Here is a 24,830-nt window from a genome sequence, read left to right as displayed (position 1 = left end):
ACATTCAGTGTGACACCTCCCCCACTATCAAACATCCTGCCATACCCAGAGGTGGCCCACCCTTGTCTTTTGGTTTGTTGTATCTCAGCCTCACCCCATGATGAACCCTGGGAACTGCACAATTCATCTGGCAAGAAAAACTTTCACTATGGAGAAGACTTTCAGAAAGGATTTAATATGAAAAAGGCAAAATTCAAGCTGAAGAAATTATAGGTATAAAAAAACAGGAAACTTCCTTCCCCCTTCAAATGATGGAAAATTATACAAAGAAAGTTTATGAACCTTTTCCAGCTCCCACTTGTATTTCCTGCAACTTCACACAAATCCTATAAAAACACCTGCTTTGTCTATCTACCAGTCAGGGACTGTCTCTAGGCCGTCATAGCAGACGGAGCATTTCTGAGAGAAAGAGGCAAAGCGTTTACATCATCACAAGGTTATTTTTTCCAATCAAATTGTTCTGATATTGATCCCCCAGGGTCACCATGTTCCACATCATCATAACCTGTGTCTCCAGGAAGCGGGAACTGGGTTTCCCTGTCCATCCCAGAGACAACTTCACTCCTTAGCGAGTGCCGACTCCCACCTGAAAATCCCAAGGGAGACACATACAGTCAGTGGATCCAGTCTATGGTGATGTGCAGCAGCAGAGCAAGGTGGAATTTACAGCAGTGGTTCTCAAACTTATTTGATTGCCCCCCCCCTTCTTTGTGTCCATGATAGTTGACACCCCCCACCCCCACCACACAGGTACATACACTGATTAAAAAAATCAACATGCAACTCTCTCTAAATATGAAAAGCAGTAGAGCATGGAATTAAAATGAGCCATTTAAGTACATAGCTCTCCGTCCGCTCAGCTCTGAAAGCAGTACAACTGCCAACAGCAGCGGAAAAGTGAGAGTGGCAACACCATACTCTGCCAGCCCAACATTTGCAGGACGTGTCATGGGCTCTTTTAACATTTGCGCAGCAGTAACAGGATTTTAGTTCATTGGATTCTGCCCAAAAGATACATGTGCAGTGAACTGGTGGGAATCGAGCACATCCAGGGCGTGGAAGCCACACAAGGATTGGAACCTAGAGGCAGAAGGATCCCAGATATCTTGCTGGTTTGACCACAAAGTACCACCAGCAGGGACCCTGCTGTTCTTCTCCCCATTGCAGGCACTGAAGCCTCTGCTTTGCAGGACTGGAGAGACAAGAGAAGGAAAGATTTTCTCACAGGTATTGGGTTGGCCAGGGCTGTTCCCTTGCTGTGTATCCCACATTTCCAGCCCTCCCACTCTGCAGAGACACTGTGAAGTGCAAACAGTTCTCCACTCACCTGTCTGTGAATCTCTGTTCCTGTCATTCACCCCAGTGCCTTCCTCATCATTCTGCCCCAAAGCAGGGTCACCTTCAGGGTCAGACACTTCTCTGGCATCATCATAACCATCCCCTGTGACATCTCCAGGCAGGGCAGAGGCATCTGATGTGAAGATGTGACGTAATTAAGAGAAAATTCACAGTGAAGGTAGAAATAAGGTACAAGTTGCAGATGCACTTGGCTTACTGGTCCCTGGGGATCTCTCAGCACTTAACTTCCACCCTCAGGGCAGTAAGAGGAGCCTCCTCTGGAACCTCAGACTGGGGGATTTCATATTGATTTGATACATTTCAATCACGGGTTGAGAGGATCCTAGAGCTCCCAGATGAGCGAGGGGCTGGGGGCAGTTCTAGAAAAAGGTGATTGGGGTCTAGCCTAGAGGGGTTGCTCCACAAAGGCATTTGGTTACAATAATTACAATGTGTTCTACTGATAATGTTTATCCTGTAAATTGCCATCAGTCTCTACGTACTGACACCACTGGGAGCTAAGCCAGCTAATAAGGGTGTGACATGGCCCTTTGGGTGTAAAATCTGCATGTCCCACCCACCCCATGTCACAGTGTATATAAGCTGCTATAGCAGAATCCCAGGAAAGGCAGGCAGGGAACACTGCAGCACTGACGACGTCTCTGCTTTGATGTGCCCCGTTTACAAATGGTGCATAACCCTAGTGATCCTGGCACTGAGGGTCACAAGGCAGTGACCTGAAGCAAGTACAGCATGGGCAGCTCCTGAGCGAACTGGTCCTTCCATCCCTGCAATGGGCCTCTGTCATGATCTAGGGCATCACACGCGTCCCTACCCCTGGGCCTCCACACAGTTCTTATAATGCACCTGGTCAGTGCCCCCAGCGTTACGCCAATAGAAAATACTGGTGGGGAAATTTGTGGTTTTCTTAACAAACCATTATTGTCCCTAGGGTGAGGTTGCTTCCAGGAGGCGGAGTCTCTGCTCACCTCGGCCGTCTGGAGTCTGGGGGACATCGTTCAGGGCAGGCTCTTCCACATTATCGTAATCCAGCTGAGACCCCTCTGGGGAAACTCCATCTGAAACAGCAAACACAGCACTCAGCCCCTGGCACCAGCAGCCTCTCTTCAGCACAGGTGGCCCTTATAACTACAGCTGTTTATTACGGCACATGAGAGGGAAGTCAAGGGGGCCCATGGTGAGTAGGGTACAAGTCAGAGAATGACAGTAAAACAGGAGTCCCAAAAATAACTAGGGGCCAATCCTGTCCCTGCAGAATCCAACAGCAGTGGGAGCAGGACCTGGGCTTGTGCTGAGATAACAGGTTGGGACACGGACCCGGCCAGGCCACAGCCGGCCTATGTGAATCCAGCTGATCTAAAGGAGTTGGCCAATGAGATTGCAGAGCCATTGGCCATTATCTTTGAAAAATCATGGCGATCGGGGGAGGTCCCGGATGACTGGAAAAAAGCTAATGTAGTGCCCATCTTTAAAAAAGGGAAGAAGGAAGATCCAGGGAACTACAGGCCAGTCAGTCTCACCTCAGTCCCTGGAAAAATCATGGAACAGGTCCTCAAGGAATCAATCCTGAACCACTTAAAGGAGGGGAAAGTGATCAGGAACAGTCAGCATGGATTCACCAAGGGCAAGTCATGCCTGACTAACCTAATTGCCTTCTATGACGAGATAACCAGCTCTGTGGATGAGGGGAAAGCAGTGGATGTACTGTTTCTGGACTTTAGCAAAGCTTTTGATACAGTCTCCCACAGTATTCTTGCCAGCAAGTTAAAGAAGTATGGGCTGGATGAATGGATGGTAAGGTGGATAGAAAACTGGCTAGATGGTCGGGCTCAACGGGTAGTGATCAATGGTTCCATGTCTAGTTGGCAGCCGGTATCAAGTGGAGTGGCCCAAGGCTCGGTGCTGGGGCCGGTTTTATTCAATATCTTCATTAACGATCTGGAGGATGGTGTGGACTGCACCCTTAGCTAGTTTGCAGATGACACTAAACTGGGAGGAGTGGTTGATACACTGGAGGGTAGGGATAGGATACAGAGGGACCTAGACAAATTAGAGGATTGGGCCAAAAGAAATCTGATGAGGTTCAACAAGGACAAGTGCAGAGTCCTGCACTTAGGACGGAAGAATCCCATGCACTGCTACAGACTAGGGACCGAATGGCTGGGCAGCAGTTCTGCAGAAAAGGACCTAGGGGTTACGGTGAATGAAAAGCTGAATATGAGTCAACAGTGTGCCCTTGTTGCCAAGAAGGCTAATGGCATTTTGGGTTGTATAAGTAGGGGCATTTCCAGCAGATCAAGGGATGTGATCATTCCCCTCTACTCAGCACTGGTGAGGCCTCATTTGGAGTACTGTGTCCAGTTTTAAGCCCCACACTACAAGAAGGATGTGGATAAATTGGAGATAGTCCAGCGGAGGGCAACAAAAATGATTAGGGGGCTGGAGCACATGACTTATGAGGAGAGGCTGAGGGAACTGGGATTGTTTAGTCTGCAGAAGAGAAGAATGAGGGGGGATTTGATAGCTGCTTTCAAGTACCTGAAAGGGGGTTCCAAAGAGGATGGATCTAGACTGTTCTCAGTGGTAGAAGATGACAGAACAAGGAGTAATGGTCTCAAGTTGCAGAGGGGGAGGTTTAGGCTGGATATTAGGAAAAACGTTTTCACTAGTAGGGTGGTGAAGAACTGGAATGGGTTACCTAGGGAGGTAGTGGAATCTCCTTCCTTAGAGGTTTTTAAGGTCAGGCTTGACAAAGCCCTGGCTGGGATGATTTAGTTGGGTTTGGTCCTGCTTTGAGCAGGGGTTGGACTAGATGACCTCCTGCGGTCCCTTCCAACCCTGAGATTCTATGATTCTATGATTCTATGATCTCTGCAGACAGGTTTTAATTTTTCTGTTACACTGGGGAGAGGGAACTTCCCCTCTTCAGGAATTAAATCTCCCGCTGGCCTGATCCTCTGTGAGATCCTGCTCTCCATTAACCTCTCAGGCAGCCCTGGGATCAGCTTGGCAGCGCTCCAGCTTCTCAGCAGAACTTGCTCATCTGCTTAGTGTCTCCTCCCACAGCCACAGGCTAAATTCCCAAAGGCCCAAACTCATGGACTCCCTTGAGAGCCGCTGGGGTAGAAATGCTGCCCAGTTTACAAATAGAGATGGGCCCAGAGCAGGAAGGTCACATCCAGAGGTTTGTTTCAGCTTGTTATAGCAACAGGTGCCAGCTGCAAAACTGAGCTCCGGAACTGGGGTAAGAATCTGCAAATTCCATTCCCACAAAGTTCTGGTGGGTTCGGATCAGTGAGTTGGACTCAGCCCATCTCTAATTATAACACAGGACAATCTTCCTGCTCGCTCAGCAATGTGAGTTGAGCTCCACTGGGCTCTGACACCTTTATCCAAAGAGACTGACCCATCTCCTCCAGCTCCTCACCTGGGGAGGTCACTGGGAGCCACTCCCAAGGGTGTGTACTCAGGAAATGGTCACATGTTTCTGTCCTGAGATTCTGACAGAAATCTTGTTCAGTGGGATTAGACCCGAATGTGTAAAATGGGAACTGTTTGAGGGGAAATGGCTGCGATTGCAGAAAGTGTCATAGAAATTCTGTTCTCTGCCCAGATTTGGGTCTCTTGCCCTGAGTCTGCCCCTCCCCCATTACCTTGTTCTGATCCAGGATCGTTTTCCCCCTCGCTGTCCCCGGTGTAATACTGCAGCTTCATCACTGAGTCATCTGAATAGGAGACTGGAGAGACGAGAACCAGAAATTCATCACAGTGAGGACAACAGATCTGTGGGACTGGGAACACACCCAGGGTCTGGAGCGGGATTTCCGGTCTCAGTCTGGTTGTCCTTCTAGAGAAGATGTTGAATCACAGTGACTCTGAGCCATGAGAGGCTGATGAAGACTCCCCAAGAGAAATCTCCATTTCATTGTGGAAAATGTGACTGAGAGGATGATACAATCTGACCTGAAGGATGCTGGTAATTCACATACCTGTGGGGTGAGTGAAGGGCACATCTCTGGCTATGGGTCCAGGGAAGTTCCACAATGGTCCTGGCCACCTCAGCCAAAGAGAAGAAGACTCCTTCTTAAGGGCAAATACCCATCTCCCACATTAATCATAGAAGAATAGGGTTGGAAGAGACTTCAGGAGGTCATCTAGTCCAAACCCCTGCTCAAAGCAGGAGCAAGGATTACTAAGGATAAGCAAAACATCCACAGTGCTTGGCCTGGGTTAGCCCTAAGGAAACATATTGGTGTGTGTTTCCCTGCCTTAACCTTGTAAATAACTCATTTCTTCTCCTACTTAACAAATCCTTAGATAGTTTATTACAGGATTGGCTACAAGCATCTTTGGTGTGAGTTCTAAGGTGCAATTGACCTGGGAGAAGTAGCTGGTCCTTTGGGACTGGAAATAACCTGAATACTGTTGTGATTTTTGATGTAAGGGACCATCGAGCACAAAGTTAAGGTCACCTAGGCTGTGTGTAATGCCTCAGAAGTTTACACTTGTTACTTGCTGGGTAAAATCTAAGTACAGAATTCACAGCCAATCTGCGGTTTGTGCCCTGCATCCTAACAGTCTGCCCTGAGCCTGGTACTCACGCACTTGAGCCACAGCAGGACAGCTTGACGTAGGCCAAGACAGGCCCAGAGCACAGTCTGTGATTCACTCTAGCCATCTTGGCAGCGGTGCTGGGGGATGCCCTGAGCACAGCACAGCCCTTGGGCAGGATGTTCCCATCAGACATTGAGACAAAATGGCACAAAGGATAAAAGGGACAGGACTCAAAGTCATGAGGCTCTCCTGGGCTGATCTCTCTGCTCCGGGGGCAGGAGGGAGCCGACCCAGCAGGCCAGTGGCTGTAGTGGGATGGGGGCACAGAACATCCCCTGCCCCAATGCTCCAAAGCAGTTTTCAAATGATAGTTTAGCCTGGCCCCAGACAGTCGCATTCTTGACCCATAACTGGCTACAATCCAAGGCTGCGGGATGGGCAGAGTGACATTAACCGTCCCTAGAATTGGGACTTGCAGAGTATGGTGGGAAGGAAGCTCATTTTCATCTGTCAACATGAGTAACTGCTGGTCTCAACACAGCCCCAGCTCCTGCAGCATTCACAGCTAGGGTTGGGAGACAAACAGTATTTTAGTTTGCTAGCCCCTGTAAAACAAATTTTAAAAAATGATTGAGTTGAGCCAAAAATGACTTTTTTTTGGAAAATTTTGGCAAAGTTAAAAGTTTGTTTAAAAAAGAGAAAAATTCATATTGAATTAAATAATTTTGGATTTTTTGACATTTTCAAAATGGTTTTTTAATTTTTTTATTTATACAGTAAAGGAAATTTGTAAATGAAAGATAATTGTAAATTGAAAAAAAATGTTCTGTGTAGAAAATGTTGAAACAAAATGTATTATGTGTGTTTGTGTTTGGAACAACATGGTGAAATTGTTGTGAATTTGTAAAATATTTCGGTATCTCCGAATCTGTATTTTTCACTGTTGTAAATGTGTGATGAGGAACATGTGTAATCACTCACAGTCAGCAGCAACATTGAACTCTTATTTTGTCAGGAACTGCAAAACTACAGATGAACTGCCCAGTAGCAAGGATGAAGCTGAACTGATCCCCGAGCAAAATCTCTTCCTTCTAGACAACAACTGGAGGGTACTAACAGCAGTGTTCCTGGTGAGTGCCTTCCCCTTCATAAAACTACAGGGCCCCCACGTATACATAACCCTCCTCCCTCCTTTAGCAACACAATCATCCAACCATTGTGAGTGCTCTCGCCTGCGCTGTGGTCTCTCTACAACACTCGGCAGGGCAGGTGTCTTTGGTGACTGAAATTCAGCATGAACCCCTGGTGAGACAGGAGCATTGTCCCCTTTTACTAGCAGCTTTGGTGAGCTCAGAGTGTCAGAGGCTGCAGGCTGTACCGATAATGAAGAATCGATGGTTGGCTCTAGAGGAGACACATCTGATGGCTTCTCTGGAGTAATGTTTCTTTGACCAGATGAAAAGCTGCTCATCTCCATGTGGTGATGCCAAACTTGTCCATTGGCAATCTGGACCTTATATGAGATGGAACCAGTGACCTCAATAACTGCTGAAGGAACCTACGTCCATAACTTCTACAAATATACTTTCTTGTTGTGTGAAGGAACCACAGGGTAGAAGATAGGAAGGAATCCAGAGCATGATCCTGCTTGTGTTCCAATTCCTCAGATAGGTCATGGTTGAGATGGTGAACCCATGTCTTAAAACATTGTTGCATGAGTAGCTCGGCTGGGCTAACTCTGGTACTTGGGCATGGAGTGACATGTTGTGTAATGAGGAATATTGTAAGCCTTGTTGGTCAGTCTCCCTTGATGATCCTCATTTTAGCATCTTTGGTTGTCTGCACCATCTGTTCAGCCAGATCATTTGCTTGGCGATGGCATGGGGCAATGGTGACAGCTCGAATGAGGTTGCTTTTGGTGAAGTCCTTGGATTCGTCAGAGGTAAAAGCAGTTCCGTTATCAGATATGATAGTATCTGGTGACAAATGAGTCATGAACAATTGACGCAGAGCAGTGATCATTGCAGTAGTACTTAGCATGACATGCCATCATTGCATTTGTGATGACATGACTGAAGGTGTTAAGTATCAGGGTGGTAGGCCTGTTACTCTGTATCCACAAAAACAACAAGGAGTCCAGTGGCACCTTAAAGACTAACAGATTTATTTGGGCATAACATTGCGTGGGTAAAAAGCCTCTCTTCTTCAGATGCATGGAGTGAAAATTATAGATGCAGGCATTATATAATGACACATGAAGAGAAGGAAGTTACCTCACAAGTGGAGAACCAGTGTTGACTGGGCCAATTCGATCAGGGTGGATGTAGTCCACTCCCAATAATAGATGAGGAGGTGTAAATTCCAGGAGAGACAAAGCTGCTTTTGTAATGAACCAGCCACTCCCTATTCAAGACCAATTAATGGTGTTAAATTTGCAAATGAATTTTAGTTCTGCTGTTTCTTTTTGAAGTCTGTTTCTGTACGTTTTTTTGTTCAAGTATACCTACTTTTAAATCTGTTATGGAACGTCCAGAGAGATTGAAGTGTTCTCCTACTGGCTTTGGTATGTTACCATTCCTGATGTCCAATTTGTGTCATACAAACATAGAATCATAGAATCTCAGGGTTGGAAGGGACTTCAGGAGGTCATTTAGTCCAACCCCCTGGTCAAAGCAGGACCAAACCCAACTAAATCATCCCAGCCAGGGCTTTGTCAAGCCTGACCTTAAAAACCTCTAAGGAAGGAGATTCCACCACCTCCCTAGGTAACCCATTCCAGTGCTTCACCACCCTACTAGTGAAAAAGTTTTTCCTAATGTCCAACCTAAACCTCCCCCTCTGCAACTTGAGACAATTTTTCCTTGTTCTGTCATCTTCTACCACTGAGAACAGTCTAGATCCATCCACTTTCGAACCCCCTTTCAGGTAGTTGAAAGCAGCTATCAAATCCCCCCTCATTCTTCTCTTCTGCAGACTAAACAATCCCAGTTCCCTCAGCCTCTCCTCATAAGTCATGTGCTCCAGCCCCCTAATAATTTTTGTTGCCCTCCGCTGGACTCTCTCCAATTTATCCACATCCTTCTTGTAGTGTGGGGCCCAAAACTGGACACAGTACTCCAAATGAGGCTTCACCAGTGCTGAATAGAGGGGAATGATCACATCCCTTGATCTGCTGGAAATGCCCCTACTTATACAACCCAAAATGCCATTAGACTTCTTGGCAACAAGGGCACACTGTTGACTCATATTCAGCTTTTCATCCACGGTTACCCCTAGGTCTTTTTCTGCAGAACTGCTGCCCAGCCATTCGGTCCCTAGTCTGTAGCAGTGCATGGGATTCTTCCATCCTAAGTGCAGGACTCTGCACTTGTCCTTGTTGAACCTCATCAAATTTCTTTTGGCCCAATCCTCTAATTTGTCTAGGTCCCTCTGTATCCTATCCCTACCCTCCAGCATATCAACCACTCCTCCCAGTTTAGTGTCATCTGCAAACTTGCTAAGGGTGCAGTCCACACCATCCTCCAGATCGTTAATGAAGATATTGAACAAAACCGGCCCCGGCACCGACCCTTGGGGCACTCCACTTGATACCGGCTGCCAACTAGACATGGAACCATTGATCACTACCCGTTGAGCCCGACCATCTAGCTAGTTTTCTATCCACCTTACCGTCCATTCATCCAGCCCAGACTTCTTTAACTTGCTGGCAAGAATACTGTGGGAGACTGTATCAAAAGCTTTGCTAAAGTCAAGGAATAACATGTCCACAGCTTTCCCCTCATCCACAGAGCCAGTTATCTCATCATAGAAGGCAATTAGGTTAATCAGGCATGACTTGCCCTTGGTGAATCCATGCTGACTGTTCCTGATCACTTTCCCCTCCTTTAAGTGGTTCAGAATTGATTCCTTGAGGACCTGTTCCATGATTTTTCCAGGGACTGGTGTCCATTTATTCTTTTACGTAGAGACTGTCCTGTTGGGCCAATGTATGTGGCAGAGGGGCATTGCTGGCACATGATGGCATATATAACATTATTAGACGTGCAGGTGAATGAGGCCTTGATTGTGTGGCTGATGTGGTTGGTCCTCTGATGGTGTCGCTAGAGTAGATATGGGGACAGAGTAGGCAATGAGGTTTGCTGCAGGGATTGGTTCCTGGGTTAGTGTTTCTGTGGTGTGGTGTGTAGTTGCTGGTGAGTATTTTCTTCAGGTTGGGAGACTGTCTGTAAGCAAGAACTGGCCTGCCTCCCAAGGTCTGCGAGGTGAGGGATTGTTTTCCAGGATAGGTTGTAGATCATTGATGATGTGCTGACGAGGTTTCAGCTAGGGGCTGTACGTGATGGCCAGTGGTGTTCTGTTATTTTCCTTGTTGGCCCTGTCCTGTAGTAGGTGATTTCTTGGTACCTGTCTCACTCTGTCAATCTGTTTCCTCACTTCCCCAGGTGGGTATTGTAGTTTTAAGAATGCTTGATAAAGATCTTGCAGGTGTTCGTGTGTTTCTGAGGGATTGGAGGGAATTTGGTTGTATCTTTGGGCGTGGCTGTAGACAATGGATCGTGTGATGTGCCCTGGATGGAAGCTGGAGGCATGTAGGTGAGTATAGTGGTCAGTAGGTTTCCGGTATAGGGTGGTGTTTATGTGACCATAACTTATTTGCACTGTTGTGTCCAGGAAGTGGATCTCTTCTCTGGACTGGTCCAGGCTGAGGTTGATGATGGAGTGGAAATTGTTGAAATCCAGGTGGAATTCTTCAAGGGCCTCCTTCCCGTGGGTCCATATGATGAAGATGTTATCAATGTAGCACAAGTAGAGGAGGGGCACTAGGGGGCGAGAGCTGAGGAAGCGTTGTTCGAAGTCAGCCATAATAATGTTGGCATGCTGTGAGGCCATGCGGGTACCCATAGCAGTGCCGTTGACTTGAGGGTATAAAGTTGTCCCCAAATCTGAAATGGTTGTGGGTGAGGACAAAGTCACAAAGCTCAGCCACCAGGTGTGTTGTGGCCTTATAGTCCATCCTCATGGGGAATATTGGTGTAAAGATCTTCTACATCCATGGTGGCCAGGATGGTGTTTTTGGGAAGATCACCAATGCAATGTAGTTTCTTCAGGAAGTCAATAGTGTCTTGAAGATAGCTAGGAGTGCTGGTAGCATAGGGTCTGACGAGCGAGTCCAAATAGCCAGATAATCCTGTTGTAAGAGTGCCAGTGCCTGAGATGATGGGGCGTCCAGGGTTTCCAGGTTTATAAATCTTGGTCGGGACTCCAGGGGGGTGTCTGTGTAGATTTGTTCCTGTGCTATAGCAGGGAGTTTCTGAAGGCATTAGCTTGTTATTGGAGAGAATTCCTAGGTGTCTCTTATAGTCAGTATGAATCTCAAACACAGACTGTAAATGTAATTGTGGAATTTCTGGCTGCAGCAACGGCAGTGAGATCATCTTTATCAATTTGTGCATAATTTCTCTCAGACCATAGAGGTGCCTCTTTTTTTTCTGGAAAGGGATGTCTGAGAATGGCTCCAATGCCATAATGTAATACATAATAGGTAATGATCAATGGCCTCAGTTTGTCGTAGTGAATGAGGATGGAGTCAAACGTCAGTAACTTCTTGACATTCCTGAAGGCTTCTGTGTGCTGGCAAGTCCATTTCCTTGGAGCTCCCTTGTCAAGAAGGTGATGAAGAGGTTCATTAACTGTTGCCTTTTTTGGAAAATATGGTGGTGGAAGTGTTGCCTGGATTTGAGGGGTGTGTGTAGCTCAGAATGTGATCAAGCTAATTGCAATCATATCATGTGCATTCTGCCACTATGACTTAATAAAATAGAACACCACATACATTCGACAAAGTGGGTATTCACCCACGAAAGCTCATGCTCCAATACGTCTGTTAGTCTATAAGGTGCCACAGGACTCTTTGCTGCTAACACCACATAGTTAAGGGTTAATTTGAATAAGCAGGCATCTGAAGGCAAGGTCAAATGCTAGCTGTACGCTGGCAGTTTCTGCTAATCAGAATGGGCGGAGGGGAGAGAAAAAGTCAACAATTGAGACTGAAAGTAAATAAGTGGAAGAGAACCATGAATCTGGGTGCCTTTGATAAAGAATCTTATTATGATTGAGATTGTTAGGAATGTTTGTTGATAAATAGTTTTTTGACGTAAGGAGACAGCAATGACTCAGTAGGGGTCACTATGAGCTATGTGTTTTGTAAAAATTCGTTATTAAGAGGGCTAGATATAGAATGTACTTTGGAGCAGTCCTTTGAAGGTGTCTATAATGGGGTTGGTACCCACCTCTCATGAGTGCCCCCTTCTGGTTGAGTGTGTCTGTGTTCTTTAGTTCTGGTGACCCCTTTCAGTGGTTCTCAGGTGGGTTTGTCAGTGACACAGTGCTCCGGCCGAGTCACACAGTCTGCCTGTTAACCAGCATAAACCTATTTTGGGTATACGGTCCACCGGGGCTTATCTCAGTATCCCTCTGCTGGTCTCTCTCTCTAGCCCTCCCTGGGCTTTGGTCTTTAAGTAGTCCAGACCTGGTATGGGGCTGTATCTCCAGGGCTTCCTCCCTGGAGACACTATCTTCCTGCAACCCTCCCCAGGCTGAATCCCTACTCAGTCCTAGCAACCAGCCAGGAGCTCCCTCAGTGCTCCCCCAGTCCCTGCTAGCAAACCATCCATAGCACTGCTGGTCTTCCAGGCAGCTAGGACTGCAGTCCTTTATTCTGATCCAAGCAGCAACTAACTACTGCTCTGCTCATGTATCTCCTTTTATATGGACCTCTTAAGCCCCTATTGGCTGCTTCCCCTGCAGCCACTCTAGCCTGCTTGGAGGACCACTCCACTGCTCTTTCCCAAGGATGGTTGTGGCAGAACCCTGAGGTCTCCAGCAGGAGGCCTTTGGGTCTACTCCACCCCATCACAGTGTCCTAAGAGAGACATTTTTTCCTGACACCTTTTCTCCCCAGCAGGTAAGCAACTGGCCACTGAAGACCAGCTGCCAATTACTCAATACCTGCTCAGAATTTAGGTAAATGTTTGGGATGTTCTATTCCTATTTCTTATGTCTCTCTGTGCTTAAATTAAATAAACTGTAGTTGTAAATAAGAGCATGTTTACTTGTATTAATTTTCATCAGCTGGAGCGCTATGTTCCCATTGAGTTATTCCTGACACTGCCTGCAGTGAAAAAGTTAAGTTACCACTGCTGTGGTTTCTGAAAACCCTGGGTAACAGAAGTTGAGCAATCCTAAAAAAAAAAAAAAAATTTCTTGTTTGGATTTTGGATCATGGATTGCCCGTACCTTGTTTTCTGTTGGGTGGATACCATATGCATTGATAGCTTAAGAAGGTGATGCTTGTAGCTCCAAATTCACATTTTTCCTTCTTGATTCAAATACTTGACTTTGCAAATCAGCACAAGACTTCTTGAAGTTGCTTGGCAAGCTCATCCTTGATTGATACCATAATCAGGATGCGTCAAAATATACTTATAGCACCTGGAATTCTGGAAAGTACAGTTCCCGTGAACCATTGGAAAATTCCCAGTGCAATGGAAATCCCAAATTGGAGACCCTTGACTTGAAATTTTTAATGAGTGATCATCGTCTGTGCATCTGCCGCATTTTTGTCAACAATCAGTTCTTACATTTTTGGGCAAGATTGAGTTTTGTGAAGACTTTTCCTCCAGCAAGAACAGGGAGCAGTTGGTTAAAAGCAGGCTCTGGGTAAGGGTGCTGTTTAAGTGCCTTGTTCAAAGTGCACTTATAATCTTCACAGATTCTCATGTTGCCATTTAGCTTGAGTATGGGTACTTGGTGTTGCCGATTTCATATCTGTAGCTGGCTCAAAGATTCCCTCTTCAATGAGACATTCTCATTCTGTGTCAGTCTTTGGACATAGGGCAAATGGTACATTCCTGACCTTCATGTGGATAGGCACGACTGTGGGATCCAGGTGAAAGAACTCTGGAGGTCCCTTGTAAGCTCTCAATTCTTCAGAAAACACTTGAGGGAATTCATCAGTGATCTTTCTCATTTATTCTTTGTTGATGGCATAGATGCCTTGCATGTTGATTGCCAGCTGTGTGAACCAGTTTCTGTCTAAAATACTTTTATGTTGACTTTTTGTGATGATGAGAGGCAATTCAAAGAGCCATAGCAAGTATTCACATTACAGCTTCTGATTAGGTCAACATTGTGTCCATTATAGTCTTGAAGGCTGCACAATGGATCTGACAACTTGGGAGGACAATGCAAGTAAAACTGACAGAATGTGTCTTCACTGATGATTGACGCTGCAGAACCAGAGTTGACTTCCATTTGTACTCACAGTAATTGATAAGCACTGTTGCAAATATTTCAGAACCTCAAGTTTCCTTGTTGTGGATGGCTCTAAATGTAGTAAAGCTTCTTGATATCATTGTCGAAGGAAGCATCAAGTATGTTCGATGCGCGAGGATGAGAATACTGGTCATTGTCCTTTTGTTTCATGCTTTTAACCTTTGATTGGCAGACTCTCTCAACGTGACCTTTCTTTTAGCAGAAATGGTTCTTCGTGCCTTTGAATTTCCAGGCAGAGTGTTGATGCTGTCCCCCTTAGCCTGAGCAGATGTTTAAGTGATTAATCTTGTCCGATTACATTAATGTGATTGAGTTCCCATTGTTCCGCTGAGTTTGTCGACGATGATGATCCTTCTGATTGTGAAGTGCAGCATTCATGTTGGTTGCCATCACACAAATTTCCTCAGTGTGCAATGATGCTGTTTCGGCGGCCAAGACCTTTTCCTGAGGGATGGTGAATGTCAAATTTGGCTCCGCAAGGAGATGGCATTGAAATGCTTTCTCCTGAACTCCACAGTCAGGGCAATCTTGCAGTATGTCAGAGAGAACATTACCAAAGTTACAATGTTCGGTGATGCGATGCAGTTTGGCAATATAGGCGACGATGCCCTCGTCAGCTCAATGATTTCATTTATGAAATTGAAATCTCCAAACAGTGACAGATGGCAGAGGTGAGAAATGTGCCTTCGGCAAAGTTATGATTTTGTTATATGTCTTGGTCTTGGGCAAAGCAGGCACAAAGTGATCTTATATTGAATGTCAAATATCTTGGATCCACAGACTGTCAAGAGAACAGCCTGTTTTGGTTAGCAGTCACTGATCTTATTTGCTTCAAGATAATAAGAAAGTGTTATTGAATGAGAATGCCACGATTCAGGGTGACTTATGTTAAAGTCCTCAATGTATCCCGGCATGGTCATTTAAAGACAAAGGCAAACAACTTTGGTTCAGATGCCAAGGTGGCCCCTTTGAACTGGAATACTTGCCGTTCATTTCTGAAATCACAATTTTCTACTGGGTGGTTCTAGAATCCCACTGCTTGTGTTTAGTCTCCAATAGAATGCCATGCTCGTAGCCAGAAAAGTTAGTGGTTGTATTTGTGTGGTGAGGAATACGTGTAATTTCTCACAGTCAGCAGCAACAATTAACTCTTATATTCTGTGTGTCATGAAAAGCAAATCTACAGATGAACTGGCCACTAGCAAAGAGGAGACTTCACTGAACGCCGAGCAAAATCCTTTTTTTCTGGCCGACAACTGGCCGGCACTAACAGCAGCGCCCCAGTGAGTGAATTCCCCTACGTAAAAATGTTCTCCTTTGCATACATAACATTCACATACATTGTTTTAACCAAAACTTGCACCCAGCTCCAACCACAAACTCAAACGGGGGTGAAGCTGCAATAATTAACTATGGATCAGGGCCTCGGAATGGAAAGTGACTTTCATATTTGCTCCCCGTTAAGATTGAGACACACGGACCTGAGCGACTGAACATCTCCTGCTTCTCTCTCATCAGGTTATAGTCAATCTCCTCGTACACGGCCTCAGAGAAGGGATCCAAGGGTCTTCTGGAGCCTGGAAACAAAGGGCAGGGTTTGCACAGGGTTATAGAAACCAGAAATGGGAAACCCTATAGGATCATCCAGCCCCTCCCCATGGGCCCAGTGCAGGACTGGTCCCTACAGCCCATTCCCACTGCTCTCTCCAGGCTCAATTTAAATGAGACGGGGACAACATCCCTTTACATAAATTTCTTTGATGATGGCTCCAAAGGCTAGTTCACTGTCAGGAAGTTTCTTCACATTCAGCCAAAATGTTTCTTCTTTAATATCATCCCATTATTCCTAGTTATTGCCCCTTGGAGCATCTTAAATAATTCATCCCCATGCTGGTATTTACACCTAGCTGCAAAATGGTGATAGCACTTTTTTTCCATACAGTTTAAGACCAGAAGGGATCATTAAACCATCTAGTCTGACCTCCTGTATAACACAGGCCTCTATATTTTATCCAGATACACCCATGTTTGAGCCCAAAGTCTTTGTTAGACTAAAGCATTTCAGTCCTCAGGAGAAAATACTGTGTGTGCCACAGGCAGAGTATGGGAGGGACTGAGGTACCACTAATGCCCAGTGTCCATGCAATGGAAGGGAATTGATTAGGCGAGAGAAGTCAGATGATCCTGGAAGGCGATTCCTGCTCCATGCTTCAGAGGAAGATGAAAATCGCCCAAAGTTCCTTTTTTGCCAATCTGACCTGCAAAAAATTATTTCCTGACCCCAAATCTGGTGATCGGTTTGACTCTAAGCATGTGGAAAAGACACATCAACTAGGCATCTAAGAAAGATTCTTCTGTCTACCATCTCAGAAATTGTTCCCCCTCCCTTCCTTTCCCAGCTACATAAACGAGCCTTGGGTCATGGCCCCTTTCTCCGTTCCCTGAGAACTGCTGATTAAGGGAACTTGTGACAACAAATTACTGCAAAGAAATGTATGTTCAAAGTAAAAATGTGTGTATAATATGCATAATGCTGTAATCAGTCAATCGGGGGGGGGGTATAATCATAGTATGGGTGTTTCTATTACTTAATAAGAGGTTTTAGATTGTTGTAGCGGATGTAGGTGTTTACATACTAACTTAAATAAAAAGCGTGAACTGTAACTAATCCAGTGCTTACTCGACCACTGGGTCAAGGTGGAACAAGTACCGCAATAAAGAAGCCTGGCTACTCAATCCAGCTCTGGGTCAGCTTGCTCATTCTTCTCTAACCTTATAGACATTGCCCTAATGCTAAACTGTGACTGTTATGTGCATGTTAATGGCAATCCTGTTCTCTATCTTCCTCCCAGGCTGCTGGGAGCTAATATCTGTAGAGTGTTTTATAGATGTAAAATCCTCTATAAGTGCCACTTATGAGTATAATACTGTATAATGCTCCTTTCCAGCATTTCTCCTTCCTAAGATTCTGCTTTCCACTGGATTTCTCTCTACAGAACTATATTCCTAGCTCAATTTTTGTACCCTTTTTTGTCTGCCAACATTTCCAGTCTATGTAGGTCCCTTTCCATTTTGGCTCTCCACACTGATATTCAGAACCCCTCCTGTGACAGATATTGCAGCCCCACGCAGTATTTTTAGGAACCATTGTATGAAATCTGTGAATGGTTTAGGTATGGTTGTGTTTTACACCAAGGATGAGTGTTACCACAGGTCCTTCAGGAAGAAAAAACAATGGAGGATTATTGAGGTGAAATACTGAGATCGTAAACAATCCAGAGAGGTACCAGGCCTTGGAGCGATTTGCATGGACTGGTACAAACTGGATTACCAGAGACCAGGAGACAAAGAGAGGTTTTTGGTAGAAAAGGCTGAGTTTAAACAAACTCAGGGCCTTTGTTTTGATTCAGGAAATGAACAGGATCTTCTCCACATGGGAAGGCCAATGTTGTATGATTTGAAGGGACATTGCTGTACCAGGCTGCCCATGAGGAAGATGGGTGATTTCTGGTATGTTCAGTAAGTGTGGAGGAATTTTGTATTTTTTGTGTGTGTTTCTCTGTGAAGCTTTTATCCTACTAATAAGGTGCAGTCAGCTGAGAAAGAGTTGGGAGGTAATTTGTAAGTGCTGGCAATACACTGCTCATAGCACACAGAGAGATAGCACAGCATGGGAGCTGGTCTTTAAGCAGCCTGACTTATGGAGATATCACCGTGGAAGGCAGGGGGCTGTGCAGCATTTAGACCCTGGTCAGCAGGAGATGGGACGGGGGGTTCTACCCAGAGACACATGATGCCTGGAGCCTGAGGTGTTATTTGCCACTCTTGGAGTGCACCACAGGGAGGGAGCGAGGGGGATACAGGTGCAGTTTTCCTTAAACTGTGATGCTCCCTAGCTAATATCATCTCCAAATTCCATGGCTGGGCTGTTCCACTGCCAGACAGTTAATGAAATATTAAATGAGAGAGGAGTTAACAGGCATCCCACTCAGCCTGGTATCATCCCCTCACCCTGACACCCTGCAACCCCGCTGCTATTGCAGAGGTATTTCACACAGCGACACAAATCAGCACCCACCTCTGCGCTGTGCCCTGGCACTTCGCACCTGCGCCCCCAGAATGATTAAGACCAGGCACAGCAGGGCCCCCAGGATAATGCAGACGACCACGGGCAACGTGACTCTCCCACTGTCAGAGGACAGAGGACGGCGTGGGGGAGCTGGATGGAAATGAACAAGCAACAGAGAGAGATTATCCTGTGAGAGTCGCGGGGAGGGGGGGACCAAGGAGCTCCCCAGTCACTTATTGCATGGCCCAGGACAGCAGGGTAATGGGCGGGGACACAGTCTGTGAACCATGGGGGCAGCTCATGGGCTGGTGTTTAAATCATGGGCCCTGCCCTGTCAGCTGGAATCAGCAGACAGGAATCCTCTGGCTCAGCAAGCCCTGCAGGTCCCACCTGGGTGTCCTTCGCCCTCAGATGTCACAGGCCATGGAAAGGAGCTCCTTCCCTCAGGCTGCAGCTTGCAGCTCCTCCTCTGTGACCCAGCACCAGGGGCATTTGACCTTTGATGGAGAAGAGAGATGGTTTACCTGGGGTATTTGGTGAATCTGTTGTCTGTGTCACACCTGCAAAGGGAAAGGGAGGAGAGTTGGAGTCTGGAGCAAGGGGGAAGTGACATGTTTGTTACCAGGGGGAACCTCACCTCTGAGAGTCCCTGGTTGTCTCCCGCTGTCACCTCCACAAGCTCCCTCCCAGTATGTCATAAACAGATAGTTAAGGGTTAAGGTCTCTTTTACCTGTAAAGGGTTAACAAGCTCAGTAACCTGATGAACACCTGACCAGAGGACCAATCAAGGGACAGGATAATTTCAAATCTCTGTGGAGGGAAGCCTTTGTCTGTGTTCTTTGTTTGAGTTGTGTGCTCTCTTTGGATCTAAGAGAGGCCAGACATGTCTCCAAGTTCTCCTGGAGTATTTCCTACTATCCAGTATAGTGAGTATTAGAAAGGCGAATTAGTCTTATAATTTGATTTCTACTTTTGCAATTGTGTGTTTGCTGAAGGAAATTCTTTATTTCTGTTTGCTGTTACTCTGATTATTCTGAGGAGGAGGGAGGGGAAGTCTCTCCAGTTTTTATAAGTCAGACCCTGTGATATTTTTCCATCCTGGTAATACAGAGATAGTGTACTTTTTTTCTTTCTTTAATAAAATTGTTTCTTTTTTAGAACTTGACTGATTTCTTCTCTTGTTTGGATTTTCAGGGGAAGGGGAGAGGGAAAAAGTGAATCCCTCTTTGTTTGATTCAAGGAGTTTGAATCAAGGTATTTTTCCCAAGGACTAGGGGAAAGGGAGGGGGGATAGGGAATCCCTCTTCGTTTGATTCAAGGAGTTTGAATCAAGGTATCTCTCTCCAGGACTAGGGAAGGGGAGGGGGAGGTGAATCCCTCTTTGTGTTGAGTCAAGGATTTGACTGGGTGTGTAATCTCTCCGGAGCAGGCTGGAGAGAGGGAAGGTGGGGGAGGGGAACTGGCTGTTTCTCTCTCTCTGGTGAGATTCAAGGGGTTTGAATCTGGGTTCCCCAGGGGAAGTTTGGGGGACAGGCAGTGTGTTACCCACTTTAAACTTAACTGGTGGCAGTGAGAACCAGATCTAAACTAGGATTTTAGTTTAGAGGAGTCCATGCAGGTCCCCATCTTGGAACCCAACAGCTCCAAGTGGGGGAGGAGACCTATGATACAGTAGCACAGGGCCTGTTTGTTAATGATTTAGGGCCCAAGTCCCTTGTTCTCTGTGGAATGATGAGGATGCTACTAATAAACAAGCACACTGGGGTCTGTGATGGATGCAGGGGCTGTGTGGGCTGATGCTTGAGCCAATCTGACCCCACAAAGGTTCCACCCCACAGCATCCAGGATGCTCCTGCACACAGGAGATAGGAGGGTCTAGTCTGGTACCAAGGCAGGAGTGGGTGGGCTCATCCATCCTCCTCCCTGAAAATTACAGTAGCAGAAATATCTCCTGTCACTCACCTGAACAATTCACAGCAGCATCTTCCTTATGGTCACAGTTACTCTCACCCCAGGACTTGGAACAACAGTCCCAGAGAGATGACTCTGTCCCTCTGCAGTTCACCTTCTCTACCCAGATGGGACCAGTCCCCTCACCGAATGCAGCCTCGCCCAGGGCAGATACAGCAGTTCCACAGCCCAGTTGTTTACACACAACGTTAGCATCTGCCATGTCCCAGGAGTCACCACAAACTGTTCCCCAGGAGCCACGGTACCAAACCTCCACTCTGCCCAAGCATCTGTCCTCTCCTCCCACGACACGTAACTTCTCCTGGTCTGGAAATGCAGAAACCTCACATGTTACTGGAACAGCTGGGAAAATCCTTAGGGACCAAGAGGGAGACACAGAGAAGCAGAAATACCTGTACAGCTTGTAGAGTTCGGGCATTTGGTAGGTTTCCCTTTCCTTCCTATGGAGAGAAAGCTGAGGTGAGTGGATCGGGCAGTGTGTGCAATGCAGGTTCGAATAGGGTTTATCAGTATTTCACACCACTAATACCAGTGCGCTATAAATTGACTGAAAGCCAAAATCTGGGTTATTGAATAATTAATTATTCAGCTGTTACTCTGGATTTTGCAGTCTTTAAGCAGCTCCCTGCTGGTAGGGGTGTGTCTTTATGTAACTGGCAGGACAGTATCTAATTCTCCTCTAGCTCTGCCTGTGACAAGGGCCCTGACCCCTCTGCCCAGAGATTGGAATGGAAACAGACACCTGACGTGAAACTCACCCTCATTACCGCAGGAACCAACAGAAGAGGAAAGTAAAATAGAGAGGGGGCTGTATAGGAGCTGCAAGTCTGAACTTCCCCACACAGAAAGGCAGTGTCGTCCAGTGGTTATGATGCTGCAGTTGGACTTAAAAGGCTGGGGTTCTATTTTTGTTTTTGCAACAGATCTGCTGTGTGACTTGGGCAAGTTCCTTCACCTCTCTATCATCTGTTTCTCCTCCCACTCCTCTGGTCTATCTTGACTGTAAACTCTGTATGGCAGGGCCTCTCTCGATTTGTGTTTTGACAGTGCCTGGGGCAATGAGGCCTTTGGGGATTTTAGGTGTTACCATAGCATAAATAATACTTGAGACACAGATCTACCTGTGATTGCTATTCCTTGGAAGAGGTATAACCAGAAAGGCACACTAATCATGTTCTTTAATGGGTAACACTTCCTGGCTCTTACCAGAGGCCTGAGCGAATGCTCATTAAGGCACCATGGGTGACCTTGGGACACTTTATCTCTCTGTGTCTCCATTCCCTGTCTGTAAAATGAGGGTAATAATGCTCTCCTGAAAGGCTCTGCTGCTGTGTGAGTGAGACTTGAGAGATCAAGATTCTGATCCCAATAACAAGGATTGCAAAGGGCTTAGAATTTGTTCATGCTAATTAACCACTGAAACAATTTACCAAGGGATATGGGGAGTCTTCTTGATATGAAGTCATTAAATCAAGAATGGACATGTTTCTAAAAGATCTGCTCTAGCTCCACTAAAATTTACTGGCTTGGTGCAGGAATTCCTGGCTGATATTTTAGCCTGTGATATTCAGGTCAGATTAGAAGATCCTAACAGTCTCTTCAGCCCTTAAAATCTGTGATTCCGTGACTTCACTGGGTGTTGGATTAGGCCCTAATAGTGGTTGCGGTGAATTGTATGTCTTTGTAATAGCAATGTCCATGTTTGTTATTAACATGCCACATTACTATTTCTAAGAGCCTCAGATACTGAAAATAAGTTTGTACCATTGCTGAGAATGTTATATAGCTATAGATATAGATTGATATAATTGCTGTATTCTGTTACTTTTCACTAGATCTTTTTATCAAATACACATTTATTTATAATGTGTATATATATATATATGTATGTATTTGATAAAAAGATCTAGTGAAAAGTAACAAAATATAATAATTATATCAAAATCTTTCAGTGAGCGAGACCTGACTGTTGAATGTGTGTGTGTGTATGTGTATATATATATATATATATATATATATATATATATATATATATATATATATATATATATATATGTTAGCAATTTACCTTCACAAGTAATATGGGTTTCTTCTCCTCTGCTACACGATTGTTGTTTCCAAGGGTCTGATGGGCATTGCCAAAGGGAGATGTGCTGCTTATCACACCGAACACCATCCACCCAGGTAGGGCCAGAGCCGCTTCCATGTTTTAACTCTGTCAAAAGTGTCCCTCTGTCTCCACAGTCCAAGTGTTTGCATATAAGTGCCATGGTGACGGCATCCATAGGACTGTTGCAAACACTGCCCCAAATCCCATTGTAGAAAATCTCCAGTCGCCCAGCACAGTCACTGCCACTCACCAGTCTCAGATCCGTGAATTCTAGGAGGAAATGCACAAGTTGAGTGTGAAGTTTTCTGATTCTGAAACTCACTGGGATTTAAAGGCTGAAATCCCAGAGATCGCTAACAATCCTGCCCATTCTTCTACAGAAGAATCAGAGACATTCTTTTAGAGACCAGTGACAGGCCCATGAGCAATGAAATTATTATTAAAAGGACACCATTTACCAACAGTTGCTGACTTTTTAATGGTGACCACTGCAAGTGGGTAGGTAGTGGAGAGAGAGAAAAAGGAGATAAACTTTCTGACATCCTCAGCTCACTCCTCAGACACCCATATAGTTCATGAAGTCCCCTGATTATCAGACCCATGGGACAATTCAGAGAACGGACCTGAGCAGAGAACTCCTGCATCTTCTTTGTGTCTGCAGTTGTGCTGGCCCCAGCCTCTGGAAGGACAGTCCCAGAGATTGGATTCGTTCCCAGAGCAGTTCACATCATCCAGCCAGATCTGCCCAGATCCTTGCCCATAATGAGCAGAGACAGTTGCATTGATGGCGTGTCCACATCCCAGTTGCTTGCAAATGACATTGGAGTCTGACAGATCCCAGGAATCATCACAGACTGTCCCCCAGCTGCCATTGTAATAAATCTCCACTCTCCCGGCACAGCGACCTGCCCCATTCACCAGTCTGATCCGCCTGCTCCCTGCAGGGATAGATCCCAGCTGTCAATGTGCAATATAATGATAACTAAACAGCTTCCATGCAAATCAAAGATGATGCTACAGTGGCTGAGATACTGAAAAATGTGTGTCTTTAGCAAGAAACATAAAGAAAATAAGTCAGTAAAATTAGGAACTGCTGAAGACTTTGTGAAGAAACTTCTGATAAAAGCATTTAAGGGGACAGGACCTAACCCTGAACCTTTAGTCATCTGAGTCATCCTTATGGAACAGCTCATGAAAGTAAGAACTACTAGTGAAGCTAAAGCTTTGCAGAATCAGCTCCTACTTGGAAAACATGAACATTTTCAAAAAGTTCTTCAATAAGCATTTTAAGGATGTTCAGGAAATTTCAGATTAACAAATTTACCCAAAATTCCAATTTTCCTTTACATTGTTACAGAGTTGGGAAGTTCCAGAAGCTTGGAGGAAATCAGACTTGTTAGGACCCATTTATTTTCCAAATAAAAGAAGAAAAGCAGGGATACTTGTACTTATGGTAAAGTCTCAGATACTTAGGGCTCTATTCTAATGCTCCTGAAGTCAACAGCAAAGCTCTCTGTAGCAGAGTGGATACCCACTCATGCCCTGAAGGGCTTGAAATCAGCCCTGAAAGAGGGCTGCAGTGATAAAAGCAGCCCTGGAGAGGGCTGCAGGTCTAAAAACTGGGCTGAGTGGGGAAGCGGCTGCAGCTGGGCCCATGCCCCAATCAGGCCACAGCTGGCCTGTATAAAAAGGCTGTGAGCCAGAGGCCTCTCTGCATTCAGAGGGAGAAGGGCCTGGCTGCAGGGAGCTTAACCTAGTGCCTAGAGTGGAGTATGTCTGGGAAAGGCCAAGGGAGCTGGGGAGATCTGGCCTAGGAAAGCCCCAGGCTGCAGGCCTAGGGTAAGTCAATGGGGCACTTGAGTTGCAGGAGGCAGCCCACGTAGTAGGTAAGGCAGAGGCAGCAGGTCCAGACCCCCCTTGCCTTTGATGAGTGGCTGATACATTACAGTCTGCCTCAGTGAACAGGGGCTAAGTGGTGACTGGCAGTAGCCAAGACTGAGGTGAGGTGGGGATTAGAGGGTTGGGGGTTCCCCACAGAGAGGAGACCTAGAGCCAGAGTGTGGGGGTATTACCAGGGGGCAGCACCCCAGATAAAAGGGAGGGACATGGGGCCAGCAGCAGTGGGACACTGGCCTGCAGAGGATGCTCCAATAGCTCGATGAGCTAATTCCTGAAAAGACCAGCAGGAGGTGCTGCTGGGGTGAGTCCTGCTCACTTACACTTTCCATGCCATAATGGGCCCTTACTGTGCTGTAGTTACCCTGCAACTGGAATGGGCATGAACAATGATTTCAGTGCAGTAACAGTACAGTGCATGATATAGATATTTATTTTTAAAATCTGTTATTTGAAGAAGGCCATTGTTTATTTAAACCCTCCCCAGAAAAGAATCATAAGAACACAAGAGCTGCCAGCCTGGGTCAGACCAGAAT

At 45.9% G+C, this 24,830-nt stretch overlaps 1 protein-coding gene across 5 annotated transcripts in view; it reads right to left on the bottom strand.

Moving 5' to 3' along the window:
* Positions 1-324: 324 nt before the first annotated feature.
* The window catches only part of LOC120403997 (antigen WC1.1-like), an 83,744-nt gene continuing 59,238 nt past the window's right edge, over positions 325-24,830 (bottom strand). For 2 of the 5 annotated variants that reach the window (XM_039536015.1, XM_039536022.1), the window contains 11 exons: positions 23,022-23,336; positions 22,357-22,668; positions 20,681-20,728; positions 20,280-20,594; positions 18,841-18,876; positions 18,326-18,466; positions 15,729-15,824; positions 5,013-5,096; positions 2,328-2,417; positions 1,328-1,471; positions 330-586 (listed from right to left, as the gene is read on the bottom strand). In XM_039536015.1, coding sequence (XP_039391949.1) covers positions 438-586; positions 1,328-1,471; positions 2,328-2,417; positions 5,013-5,096; positions 15,729-15,824; positions 18,326-18,466; positions 18,841-18,876; positions 20,280-20,594; positions 20,681-20,728; positions 22,357-22,668; positions 23,022-23,336 — 1,730 coding nt within the window. In that variant the 3' untranslated portion in view covers positions 330-437. Of the gene's footprint in view, positions 587-1,327; positions 1,472-2,327; positions 2,418-5,012; positions 5,097-15,728; positions 15,825-18,325; positions 18,467-18,840; positions 18,877-20,279; positions 20,595-20,680; positions 20,729-22,356; positions 22,669-23,021; positions 23,337-24,830 lie in introns of all 5 variants that reach the window. The other 3 variants (XM_039536034.1, XM_039536039.1, XM_039536027.1) reach the window with 3 other exon arrangements.

The sequence above is a fragment of the Mauremys reevesii genome, linkage group 1 (genome assembly GCF_016161935.1).
Source record: "Mauremys reevesii isolate NIE-2019 linkage group 1, ASM1616193v1, whole genome shotgun sequence".
Lineage (NCBI taxonomy): Eukaryota > Metazoa > Chordata > Testudines > Geoemydidae > Mauremys > Mauremys reevesii.
The sequence above is the reverse complement of the archived record's forward strand: the minus strand, read 5'-3'. Positions and strand labels throughout refer to the sequence as shown.